Source organism: Oreochromis aureus, linkage group 6, assembly GCF_013358895.1.
Source record: "Oreochromis aureus strain Israel breed Guangdong linkage group 6, ZZ_aureus, whole genome shotgun sequence".
NCBI classification, from domain to species: domain Eukaryota; kingdom Metazoa; phylum Chordata; class Actinopteri; order Cichliformes; family Cichlidae; genus Oreochromis; species Oreochromis aureus.
In genome coordinates this window covers 6,579,290-6,592,373 of record NC_052947.1, presented here as the reverse complement: position 1 = coordinate 6,592,373, position 13,084 = coordinate 6,579,290, and the positions used below count along the sequence as shown (strand labels likewise).

At 43.0% G+C, this 13,084-nt stretch overlaps 1 protein-coding gene across 3 annotated transcripts in view; it reads left to right on the top strand.

Moving 5' to 3' along the window:
• Positions 1–379: 379 nt before the first annotated feature.
• The window catches only part of LOC116315577 (CREB3 regulatory factor-like), a 43,927-nt gene continuing 31,222 nt past the window's right edge, over positions 380–13,084 (top strand). Inside the window, exons 1-6 of one of the 3 annotated variants that reach the window (XM_031733905.2) lie at positions 388–467; positions 977–1,194; positions 9,591–9,668; positions 9,782–9,872; positions 10,051–10,167; positions 11,635–12,418. In XM_031733905.2, the coding sequence (XP_031589765.2) occupies positions 9,864–9,872; positions 10,051–10,167; positions 11,635–12,418 (910 nt within the window). In that variant the 5' untranslated portion in view covers positions 388–467; positions 977–1,194; positions 9,591–9,668; positions 9,782–9,863. Of the gene's footprint in view, positions 468–712; positions 1,195–9,590; positions 9,669–9,781; positions 9,873–10,050; positions 10,168–11,634; positions 12,419–13,084 lie in introns of those variants that run through there. The other 2 variants (XM_039613205.1, XM_039613204.1) reach the window with 2 other exon arrangements.

Sequence of the window (13,084 nt, the reverse complement as noted above, 5' to 3'; positions counted from 1 at the left end):
ACAGTCGAATGCATGCTTTTAAAATTGTATTTTATGTGTGAAAGTACTTCACTTCGTGTTACTCCGAGGTATGTAATGGGAGAGGGTAACAGATGTGAAAATAAGCTATAGACCTAACAAATACAATCCTTGAACACACCAGATATGAAGGGATATCAAGGGGAAAAATAGTTATAAAAAGTGTACCCCTTTTTAAATTGATTTTATATAAATAGGTGAATATTATTTCAAAATGTTGCATTATAAAAAAAAGTATATTTTTAATATAACCCTAAGTTAATAATATACATTTTATAGCTTATTCTTCATCGAGACTTTTATTTTGAAAGGCCCTGCCAGAAGTGCAGCCTAATCTTTTAGCTCTGACACTCGCTCTTCGGGATTATTCGTAAACTCAAGTGCCCCCCAACCCGCCGATGAGAACTGCAACTGTTTTTTACAACTGACACACTTCCCATTTCGATCAGGTCAGTCTCTCCCAACTCCTTTCTCTACTTGTATGGTTCGCTGAACTCTGAACCTAGTAGCTAACCACAGCGTAGCCAACAGCAACAACAGCGCTGTTACTCAGTGACAGCAAACAGGACGCACACTGCACGCGCGGATCCACGCCCTCTATCTCTCTGCTTGTGTTTATATTTCATTCTGAGCCCGTAAAAGTGGTTCTAACCCGCGGAGGCGGCTCCAAAAGTGTCCCCCAGTGTTATTTTGTGAGTCCCGCGGACGGCACCAAGTCAAACACAGAGGGGGGTCTGCTGTGCGAGCTCGTAAAAGTTTATTAACAACGGAATTAGCTTCAGAGGAGAGATGAGTGCTTCTGTTCTCCCACCCTCTCATCTCCAAAACGTTAGGTTTCTGCACCAATGAAGGGGAGGGAAAGACAGGAGGAGGAGGAGGAGGACGGGGTGGTGGTGGTGGAGAAGGGGGTGTTTAACAGTCCTACAACCATCTTCTGTCCCGTTTATCCGCCATATAGGCCAGCTCGGTACTGCCGTGAACTAACTTCCTGCATGTGGCTGTAGCTTGAACGGGATTTCTGGGCTGAGCGGTCACTGCTGCTGTCCATGCGTGAGCCTCTTCTCCCCCCTCCGTGGATGGTGCGGAGTAATATCATCTGGAGAGGCCGAGGCCGACATTTTACCCCGGTCCGGAGGAGCATTAACTCGGAGGGGACATCCGAGGACACGCGTTAAGGTAAAGCCCGTCTCGCAGCTATGTACCTTTGGACAAATACATAAGCATTTACGTAAAGTTTTACGACCGATAATTAACTGACAAAATATTTAAAGCACATATAGAAAAAAAATATGACGGCTTTTAACGGTCTTCTGTGATAAAAATGGCTACTTTCACACGGATTTACACACTGGAGCTACACGATAAAGAACTATACTTTTGAATTTGGAATAATAAATGCACCACGTTCACAAAAACGTCTGGAAATATATGTTTTCCACGTGCGATATACGTAACAAGTTAGCGTATATATATAATTTTTTAAATGTACCAAATTACACTTTTACCATCCAATTTCACGCTACATAACGCATTTATACCGTTTTGTTTATGTTTCCTATATCCGCGGCCAGGCAGCTTTTGCTCCCGGTGTTTATTCTCTGTAATGGCTCAAAGTTTACAGTTTCTCGCCGACAAAGCCTACATTTAATGACGGGCATAACTTGCCTCGGCCTGTAACAGCCACCATCAATCGGAAGCAGCACCTGCAGGTGGACCTACAGTAGCCAAAGTTGTTCTGAGATTTATTCAACTTTAATGTAACGAAAGTCCGAGTCGGTGTGGACAGAGAGCGGCCACCTGACCGCAGCTGGGGCCGTTAAAGCGCCGGAGCCCATCCACAGGCTCTCAAATCGGCCGTATTAACAATTAATATTGGACATCCGGTGGCACTGCCAGCTGCGCCCCATTTTTATTGTCTGTGCGCTGAAAGGATCCCTGTTGTCTCGGCTGGATACTCCGCGAAGCGTGGTGGCTGCTTTAGGTAGGAATATTTCTTTCTGCGTTATATTGCAGTTTTAAAAAAGTAAAGTACAAATGCTTAAAATGTGAATATGAGGTGTGAAAGAGAAAGGAGGGAGGCTGGATGTGGGAGCGCGGCTCTCCGGCTCGCCGTGCCATGCGGGACACGCTGCTGGCTGCCACCATGGCACCTTCCCTTCGTGCTCTGGCTCTTTATGTGCTGCTGCTGCTGTTGTTGTATCCAGCTGTGCGGGGACACAGCACCGTTGTGCCCCGTCAGTTCGATTCCACCGATCGGGTCAGTGATTAAAAGGTTTATTCGGGAATATTGCGGACGCGCACTGGATGGACGGGAAGACAGGCGAGGGGCGGCAGAAGGGGGCCACTTTTGCTCTCCATCGTTACGGGAAACGGAGCTCCAAGGACACGGAGAGGCGGGGGCGCATCCAGGTCGTTTTGGGTGTTTGTTCTTGTATTTTTTTTTATTTTTTTTATTTTTTGCAGTTATTAACATGTTTTAATTTTATTACTGGAGATGCGAAGAATTTTCCCAGGCAGACCGACCTTTGTCCGCCGCCCAGAATTTTGGAGCTTTAATTTGGCAAATTGGCTTCCCAGACAGACTGACAGCCAGATCGTCTCTCCTCCCCGCTCTCCCGCCTCCTCCTCGCTGTTTTCGGCCACACTCTCTGCCATCACAGCCTCTCACTGGGCTCCTTCTGAATTTACTTTTTTCTCACTTTCAGTCTCTCTCCCTCGTGCGTAACCTCCATTCATTCGTGCAATTCGACGTCAGCCTGGAGTTTTTTTTCCTGATTATTTCTGAAGAGGCCTCCAGCTGCTAAAGGTTCAATGCCTGGTCAGACTGCTTTAAATTTGCTTCGTGGTCCAGTGTCAGAATGACTTGCTTCCAATCTCAGATGTGTGCGTTATACCCAGCTAGCACTATACTACGTTAATTCTGAAAGTGCAAAAACAAGTTTTTATGGAGAAAGTATGGTAGTATATGGAACAAAAATACCATAAGTTATCACATGACTGTTTGAAAACTTCAAATAATAATAATAATAATGATGAAGAGAAATAGCTGGCACTCCTGGGGCAGGCGCTATACTTATATCCTTGCTTGCAGACTGTCATGAGGACAGCTGCCACACCATGGACATGTAGTCCTTCCTGTTATACTTTCAGATAGGTTAGGGGCCAATTTAAGCAGTTGTCTAGTTGTTCCATTGCAGTGTTACATTAATGAACTTTTGAATACTCAGGAACTTTCACTCTCTGGACAACTCTACAAAAGGCAGAAAGTGAAAAACTGAAATTTTGACTTTTTATTTTTTTATTCTGGTAATTTTAGCATTTTTCATTTTTTAGTTTTTTTCTGTCTCTGTTTTCCAGGTTTCTCTATTAAAACACCTTTCTGTGAGTATTAGGGACCTCACAGCTCCAAGAGCCACTTTACAGTGACAGACATGAAGCCATTGAGTTCAGTTACATTTTTATTTATATAGCATCAATTCACCACAACTATCACCTTATGTCTATTGACATTGTAAGGTAAAGACCCTATAATACTAGAGAGTAAGCACCAACAACCAGATGTTCTCATGTCAACAGCGTTTGGTGACAGTGGGAAGGAAGAGCTCCCTTTTAACAGGAAGAGGCCTCCAGAAGAACCAGGCTCAGAGAGGGGCAGCCATCTACAGGAGTGAAATTTGCAGTGGCCACCTGGTACCAGTCACTTTCAACCACCATAAGCTGCTGCTTCTTATAGGCATATGGAAGTTTCAGTTGTGGTTGAGCTATGCTCCTGATCTGTTTTAGTTATCTTTTGGAAACAGGCATCGTCAGGGCACGCTCCTCTGCCCTATTCACGGAGCAAAATTAACATGCATTTGCGAGATGCTAGCATGCTTTCTGAGAAAAACTAAGACATAAATGTCATTTTATTTCAGTTTGGACATTACGAAATATATAAAACTTCACTACTGCTCATTGAGCTCCCTCTGCTACAGTCTCACTTTCACAGCAGCCAGTTTCGTTCGACAATGGCATTAAAAGGACGATTTCTGAGAGAGTAAATTGGAAGGCCCTCAGATTTCTGTCCAGAGCCTCATTAACCCTCTGATAGTGAAGTTCACCCCCACACTTACTTTCATTCTTGCAAACAGGGGAGCTGTAACTCTGGTGTCATGGTGATGCTCTTTACCCAAATAAAAACCCCACCACAGGCAAACCATTTTTAACAACTGCCCGTGTTAGAATACAGTAGGGCTGAAACAATTCATGGATTGATCACGTAGTTCATCAGCTGAAAATAACCAAGAATTCATTTTGAATTTTAATGTTGTTTTCTTTTTTTTTAGTTTGAAGCATGAAGTGCGTCCTTTTTCCAGCATGTCATTTGAATGACAGTAAATAGACTGGATCTGCATTCTTTATTGTAGCTTGGGTGAAACAATGTGTCAGTTTGGAATGTAGGAAATTGTAAATAAGTGACTTGCCTTTTTTATGATTATTTTCACACACAACAATTGAAAAAACAAATGCCAGATGAATCAATAATAGTGCAACTGTTTGCAGCTCTTGAATGTACTGTAGATGTGTTTTGGAAGGGTACATTATGGCGTGACACAGATTCTTTTGAATACCCTGCCCTGTGTTACATAACAAGCTGTTGCAAGGATATGGGTTCAGTTTTATTTTGCATTTTTCTGTGCCCACACAGTGTTCACAGGATAATTGCTCCAGTGCATTTATAATAGACTAATAGAAAAGTCAGCTCTAAGTGTACATGGGGTTAGAAATGGCTGCAATTACTGTAAGTTCTGAAGGCATCGAAAGGTCCTCTGTGGCGGGGGACAGCTGGTGGGGAGGGGGGGGGGGCTCCATAACAAGGAAAAGTAAATTTCGTCATGCACCACCTGCACTACATGAACCATTTTCTTACCGCATTGTGAGTGTTAGCATATATATTTACTTTGTCAGTGTGCGTCCAGTGTTGTTACGTAAGCCACAGTTGTGCTGGCATCCACTTTGCTTGTGGAGTCTTGTTTACAAAGGGCTAAATGCATCGTTGGCTGAATGTAAAGCCTATGGTTATTGGTTGCTGTTGACTTTTTTGTTTCCCCGCTGCCTTACTGTGAACTCTGTGAGTGTCTTTATGAGCAAAGAGCCCTTTGGACCGTGCCCTATATTTAACCAATGTGCACAAAAGGATTTCTCAGCTGTTATTGCATGAAGCCACCTATATCAGCCGTGGTGTGAACAAATATAAATACAAGTCTGTTTGGTGTATCTGTTTCATTGTGCAAATTTTCCCTGTAGAGGCAGCAAATAGCTAGAGGAGCACTGTGTTCATATAAACAAGATTAAAAGAAATGGTAAATAGTGCGCCATGGACACATTTGCATGTGCGCTTCACTCCTGTTTGCAGGATATATCAGCACCAGTGTTGCATCCAGCAACAGAGTGGAAAGTGGCTTGGTAGCCTACTAAGTCATTTTGATTTATCGTATTCAAAAGGTTGGGTTTTTTTTTGCTCTGCGTAAGTGCAGAAACATTCAAAGCTGGCACTCAAACAACTTTATTGTTGGTACAAGTGAACTGCTTCCATAATAATCTACATAGCTTTAACCCTCAGCACAAACTCCCAGAGCTTCACGTTTCAAACGGTCCCGCTCTTACTGCTGTAACTTTATGATAAATAATGTGTATCTTTTATTCATTTGTGTGAATCCTGGATTATTATATTTGTTCCACCCGTTGGTTATCAGCTTCAGAGCCCTGTATGTGTCTGATAAGTGTTTGTGTACACAGTATGTTGGTAGCTGGCTTGGCTCATGTGCCAAATACCAGTTTTCCATTTGGCGTGCCAAGGCAGTGTCATAACCGCCCAGCCAATCCTCATTTCCTCATTCTTGTGTGCCTGAGGTCAATCCACGGAGAACATATTATGGCATTGTTCTCAAACACTCAACCAGGGTCTGTGTGAGCTGCTTTCTTCGGCTTTTCCACAGGTACTGAACAGTAGGTCTGCATTGTTCCTGCAGCGTGTGTGTGTGTGTGTGTATGTGTGTATGTGCGTTATGTTGCTCGGTATTTCATCATGTTGCCATCTGAAAAGAGCCGGGTGTATTCGGCGCCTGCAGTGTGGCCTCCTCCCTTCTCCTTTAAGGGAGAATCAGAGTTTTGGTTACACAAACATTAATGAAAGGAGCAGCTGAAAGCAACGTCAATGCTCAAGTTTACCCGTATGAGGCGGAGCTAAAGAAGCAGTTCTTCAGTGGACCAGTAAGATAGTCCGATGAAAAGCCGTTTACTGTGTGTGTTCCTCTGCGCCACTGTTGCTCATAAACAATTAAAACACATTAGTGAGTCACACTGTTGCACTGTGACATGTAGCTTCAATATTATGAACACACTGCGGAGTTGTTTTTTTTGTTGCTTTTTTTTAATCTGGCGTGCAATCTGTGCATCTGTTCGAGGCTGAAAGTGGTCCTCGACAAATGCACCATTTCTTCCTGTTCAATGTGGAATTGGTTGAAATCTGTGAATTTTCCACCTGCCTGTCCTGCACCTCTCGCCTCTCTTCCCTTTCTATTCTAAGCCCCTTCAAACAGACAAGTAAACGACACATGCTTCATGGGGCTACAAATAGGTCAATGCTGACTTTTGACTTTATAATTCCTGTGATACCGTATTCAGATATCGGTCCAGTCTTTACTCAAAAAGCTACGCCTTATATCAGTGACAATGTGCAGATCTGTGAGGTCAGTTGTTTTATTCTGTGTTTAACACACCATCCGTCAGTGTCGGGGGCCAGTTGTTAGCAGGAGATGTAACATAGTGTGAATGAAATTATCAGCAGAGGGTTAGAACTTTGTACTATTTCACACCAGCGTTGGTGATAACTTTGCTTGCACATTACTGTCCAAAAGTCTTGACTCACCCCTCATTTCTTTATATTTTGCTTGGAAGAAGCCACACTTTATTTTTTAAAGAGGTCTTGAGCTACAGGGTTTTTTGGGGGGGTTTTAATACTAATTTTCAGTTCTTGTACCTGTGTGAATCATTCAAACATAAAAAGGCATCTGACTCAAGGGATAAACCAATGTTCTGTTTACACATAACAGAAAGTTTGGTGCCAGACAAAAGATCTGGCAGATGTAAAAACAATCTGCAGCAGATGAACTGTATCTGAAAGTCATGTCCTTAAGAAATACGAAAAAATCCAGCAAAGACCTGACACAGGGCACGAGAGATGCATCTGGTCTTTCTGATAAACCATCCATGTTTACCAAAACCTCATCAGAAGTCTCAGTTGAAGGGAGGTTGTCTTGACAGAGAGAAGAAGCTGAGGCATGCCAAATTACTCAAGAACTCGACTGAAAATCAGTGGCAACAGGTCTTATAAAGTGAATTCCAAACTTTTTGGTTCAAATCACTATAAACATGTACAGAAGCGGTTAGGAGAGAGGTACAACAGTAAGTCACTGCAGCCACATGTAAAACACATTGGAGGCTCTGTCGTGTTTTGGGCCTTGCATATCAGCCAGTGGCGTTGGGGATATTGTCATAATTGGTGGAATTATAAATACAAGAAAACACAAACAGATTTTGAGCCACCTTGAAATCTGGAAAGTATCTTACTGTTAATGGAAAATAGGCTGCCAATTCAGTAAAAGAATACCTGGATAGAAAAAAACACATTGGAATACAACAGTTATGGATTGGCCTCCTCAGAGCCAGGCGTTATTGAAAGAGTGTGGGATCATGGTGACAGAAGATGTAACAATAGGCAGGCAGCAAAGCTTCTTCTTCAAAGAATAGCTTTGGATGTCCTTCAGTACGCCTGGAAAACTATTCTGCTCCGAGAAATTCTGAAGACTTCTTAAAGGAATGACGAGAAACCTTGCCTAAGATTTCAGGCTGTGTTGAAAAATAAACGTGGTCATACCAAGTATTACCTTTAAGCTATTTAAAATTGTACAAACTCCAGTTTTTGCCTTATCTACTGCATTTTCATGTGTTTGCACTGCTATTTTCCCTTTTTTCTAGCTAAATGTAAAATAATAAGGGGTGGCTCAAGACTTTTGCACAGTACTGTATGTTTGCAGCGGTTGTTCACAAGTTAGTTGGCATGACTGAAAGCTCTGATTATGATGCTATCCCTGTCAGCCTCTCTGTCTCTTCCTCTTGGGAAGCTTTTATTGCACTCAGAGTTGCAGAGCATTTTGTCATCAATGCATTTATTATTGTTTCACATCGCCTTTCTTTTGTGAGAGCCAGTCTACATGCAGATAGCTGGCCACGGTATCTGTAAGGTAATGAAACTGGAAGAACTGGATGCATATCAACTTTGTACTCATCACCTGATCTGACCTGAAAAGTTTGTCAAAGTACTTGACCACTTCAATAATATAATGCTGAAACATTACTTAGGATTTTAAGTAAGGTTACTTCTGATGTTTTTAAAATGTAAAAATAAAACAAAAACTTCTTTTTAAAGATTGATATTAATAAAAGAAGGAGTGAATCAGTTGGGGAGTTAAGAGAGTAGACAAAGATGGGCTGACTTCTTTCTTTGTTTGCTCATGACCTTGGCAGTCATGGTACAAGCTAACACGGCTCAATCAACTTGTCAGCTAAGCTAAACTAGCTTGCTTTGCACATTTTTCAGTTAGCTGGACAAGAGCTAATATTTAGCCTTGAGGATATTGACTTCCTCCTGCCCTGCATACTTTAGCCTTTTTAATTCCATAGCATACAAAGCATGGAAGTTGTGTTTTATTGTTTAAACTTAACTGGTGCCTTTGAGAGCTGTTTAACTTTAGCACTAATCTTTAGCTTATCTATCCAAACTCTTCTCCTTTCCAGCTCATTGATCCTCATCCCACACTGGTCATGTAATGTTTAACAAATGAACATCAAAGTTCTCCTTTAATGCACATAGCAGTAGAAATAACAAATGCCAGTGAATCATATGAATGCTTTGACACACAACAGAATTCAACCTTTATCTAGTGCATGAAAGCTTTTGCATTTGCTGTTTTAAACACTCATTGTTAGCAGGGGTTTCTTGGAAGTGATATGTCCTACATTTTTGCAGCACCAGCATGTTTTTTTTTTTCATGTTGAATGAATGGATGTATTAATAGAAAGCTAGCCAACTAATGTAAGTAACAATAGCTGCCGCTGTTGAACAGACAATAAAGAGCTCTGAACTCATTAATGTTTTGCTTTACAAATACAAAATATATTAAAAAAACACCACAATAAACAAACAAAAGTGAATTTTACAGATTGCCCTTGTGAAATGTTTTCTGTCAAAGAAGCCCATTCATCTAAGAGCGGCACTGTGGATCTGTTATTAAAAAGACACATTTAAAACCTGCATTTTATCATCTGTACTGCTGTCGTCTCCTCCTTTTGTGCCGATCAAACAAACTGAAATCAGTAGCAGCAAACAGACAACTTGTGCTGCACGAAGCCAACAAAACAATATAAGGCTTATGTAACACTGTAACATTTTTGTGTTCATATTATGTATTGCATCCCTAGGTTTCATTGTCACATTGATTTGCTTGCTTTTTTATTGTTTTCTCCTTCAGGCTGAGAAATTGAGAGCTGCAGAGCTGCGACATGTGAAAAGAGCTCACCCCCTTGGCCCGCTCACCTCTCAATCTTAGGTAAGTACTTTCTTCTATTTCTCTTTGTCTCCTTTTATCTTCCTTCACTTCTATCTTTGTGATGAACTCTTCTTTCCCTCTTGTGTCTCTGCTGGTGACATCTCAATGCTCAGACCTGAACTCAGTCGAGTTTTTGCTGCCAAACTCACTCACACTCACGTTGGGACTGCGACCTGACAACTTCCTGCCTCGGGCATGCCTCAGGTAAAGTAGGAAAGCTACAGTCGCTCTCACCCATCACCTCTGAATTATCCTCCTCCTCGCTTCAGTGTTGGATTTACTCTGTGTGTGTGTGTGTGTGTGTGTGTGTGTGTGTGTGTGTGTGTGTGTGTGTGTGTGTGTGTGTGTGTGTGTGTGTGTGTGTGTTGTACCTCCTTTCCAGCCGGGTATGAATGGGATGGAGCCTGCATTTGGCGAGGCCTACGGAGGGCACAGGGGTCTGCTGAGCCCCTACCCTCTGGCCATGTCGCCACAGGGAGGCAGGACAGAGTACGACCAGGTAAGACAGCACAACATAGACAGAGCCAAAGCTCACGCAGCTTATAGTGTGACCTCGGGTAGCCAGTGTATAGGACAAACAGATATATAATTGGCTGCCTAATTTGAGTTGGTGACTCATTGTAGCAATTTAAATGATGTCATTGGTCATTGATCTATTAGTGAACAATACCTCGTGCTCTTACTTTGAAAGTATATCTCATTGGCTAGTTTGCTGGCTGTCAGTGCAGTCACATTCAGCTGCTTCCCCAGAGAGGATTTCACCCTGATGTCAGATCCAGAGCCAGCATCTGCACCTGATGATACTGCAGGAGGAGGAAACCTGGTTCATGTGTAGTGATGCTCAGCTCACTGAGGCAGCAGAACAGAATAAGCACTGTGATCACCAGCCTATTTGTTTATAAAGTGAAAGACTTGCTGGAGCAGCAGCTGATTATAATGCTCAGTTGTAAATTTGCCAACCTGTTCTTTAAGGACAACAAAATATGAGCTGTTTTTTTTTTTTTTTTTTTGGAATGTAGATTTTTTGCGTGTAATGATCTCTAAATTCAATGTTCAATCTGTACTATAGGCCACAGGCTTGATGATGATTGGATCATGAACCATTTCCAACCCACCTGATCTTTAACCATTAAAGCTTTCACTACACCGCACATTGGAGCTATTTCTCAACTGTATTTAAACACATGCTTTTATAACAGCACGGGAAGAAGTCTGGAAAGACATATCGTTAAATAGATGCCCAGGTAAACTGTGCTTTTATGATAAAGCCTATATTATTAGGTTACATAGAGCGATGAAGTCATCCTTCCATTTCAGTGCTGTCACATAATCCTCCTCCTCTGTCTGTGTGTGCATTGATGCATTAAGCTGCTGCATGTCTCTTCTCTTTAATGTCCTATCATGCCTCTATTAGGAATATAATGAGAGCTCAGCAGCAGTAACCGCAGTGGCAGAAGGTCAGGTGGTCAGGCTATGGCAGAGTGGGAAATATAATTGGGACACGAGACCGTTGTTTGTATTCTGCTTTTGGTTTCTCCTTGAAAAACCATTAAACCTCTATCACTCTCTCTCTTTATATGTATATATATATATATATACATCGCAGATACAGTTAAGTTATTCAGTAATGTGTAAATATCATGCCTCACTTGAAAACAAGACAGAATTCTTCATGTGGCATCTCAGTTATCAACAGTCAGTGTATGTGGGCCAGGTGTGAAATAATCCTGACAGGATTACGGCACTGGGGGAGGGTGGGTAATTTTGATTAAGGTTTTTTTTTTTTCCCACACAACTCATTCTGACCTGTTTTAGTAGCAGAAGCAGATTCAGAATTTAAACAGCTAGTAAATGCTGTCATTTTACACCAAAATAATCTTTAAAATACTGAATGATTTAAAAGTTTGTTTATTTTTTTGTCACAAATCAGATGTTTAAGTGTCATTTATCTCTGTCCCCTTTTTAGAGTGTGCTCCTTATGCTGGGCTCCCCAGCATTGCCAAGGAAACGGCCCTTTGAGTTGCTAAGCGACCTGGTGGACGACGGAGGCTTTGGTGAAGACCTGCACCCAGAGCGCTGGGATGTGTCCGCGCTGGATGAGATGGCTCGTTACACCAAACTGGGCCTCGGGGTCGGAGGGGAGCTGCTGCCCTGCTCCGAGGAGGCTGTGCTGATGGGCTGCTGGGGGAGGAGCCGGGAAGAGCAGGAGGAAGAGGAGGAGGAGGAGGAGAGGAGGAGGAACAGACACGTAGCCCCTCCTGGCACACCGGAAGTCCAGAACACTGCTTCAGGGAAGGAGGAAGAGGAGGAGGAAGGGTGTATCTCTGTTGCCCGGACAACAGAGCTGTGTGTTTCAGGAAGAGTGACTGAAGGCGGGCAGGATGAGGTGGTGTCAAGGAAGCGCATGGTGGAGGTGTATCAGGTGGCCCAAGAGGAAGAGGAAGCAGCAGCAGCTGCAGTAGGACTGGCTCTGGAGCACTGCAGCGAGGAGCACAACTACTCCCTGAGCCAGGGAGGGGAGCTGGGGGCAGGACCTGCTCACAACTCCCAGACAGAGGAGGTGCAGGTGGTGGAGAATCAGCAGGAAGAGCAGGATAGGGAGGACAGCCAGGCGGAGACCGAAATGAAGCTGGAGGATGAGGATGAGGAGCAGGACGAAGACGAGGAAGAGGAGGAGGAAGAGGGAGAGGAGGGAATGGAGGAGACAGTGGTGGAAGCTGAAATTTCGAGCTCCTCTGAAACTGAATGTGGTGAGTTCTGGCTTCAGTGTGTGTGTGTGTGTGTGTGTGTGTGTGTGTGTGTGTGTGTGATGGCGAGGACATCTCGGCTCATCACAGCGCGGCCAGCAGCCTGTCTGCCCACACACGATCCATTTTGTTCTGTCTCCAGTCCAGACGAGACCTCAAACCGTCTCGTCTGAGTTGGTTGGCTGAGCACAGGCACATGTGATACCAAATTTTGCGGGTGTAATTCCCAGACATCACACTGCCTCAGTGACTACAGTGTTACTGTTATAAAATGGCTTTGAGGGCTGAAGTGTCTTTGGGTATTGAAATACCATCTGTAACAGGCGCGCTGCTTTGTTTCTGGGATGGGGTGGGGGTTTAGCTGAGCACGTTAAATAGGGTATGAAAGTTGGTACAGATTGTTAAACAACCATTACAGAAGAACTGGATTTCTAAGCAGCTTCAAAAGCAACACAAACATGCCAGCTACAGACTGCAGCATTCAGCTGGTGGCTCATTAAAAACCATTTTTCTTGCCTCATTATTTCTTTACAGCCCACTTATCTCTCATTCACAAATATCAAAGGTACGTAGTACGACTCAAAAGCAGACTTGATCAGTTAATTCTACAACTATTTTCGTAATTGCTTAACTGTAAAGATGCCAAACTATTCCAGGTTTTCTGCTTCT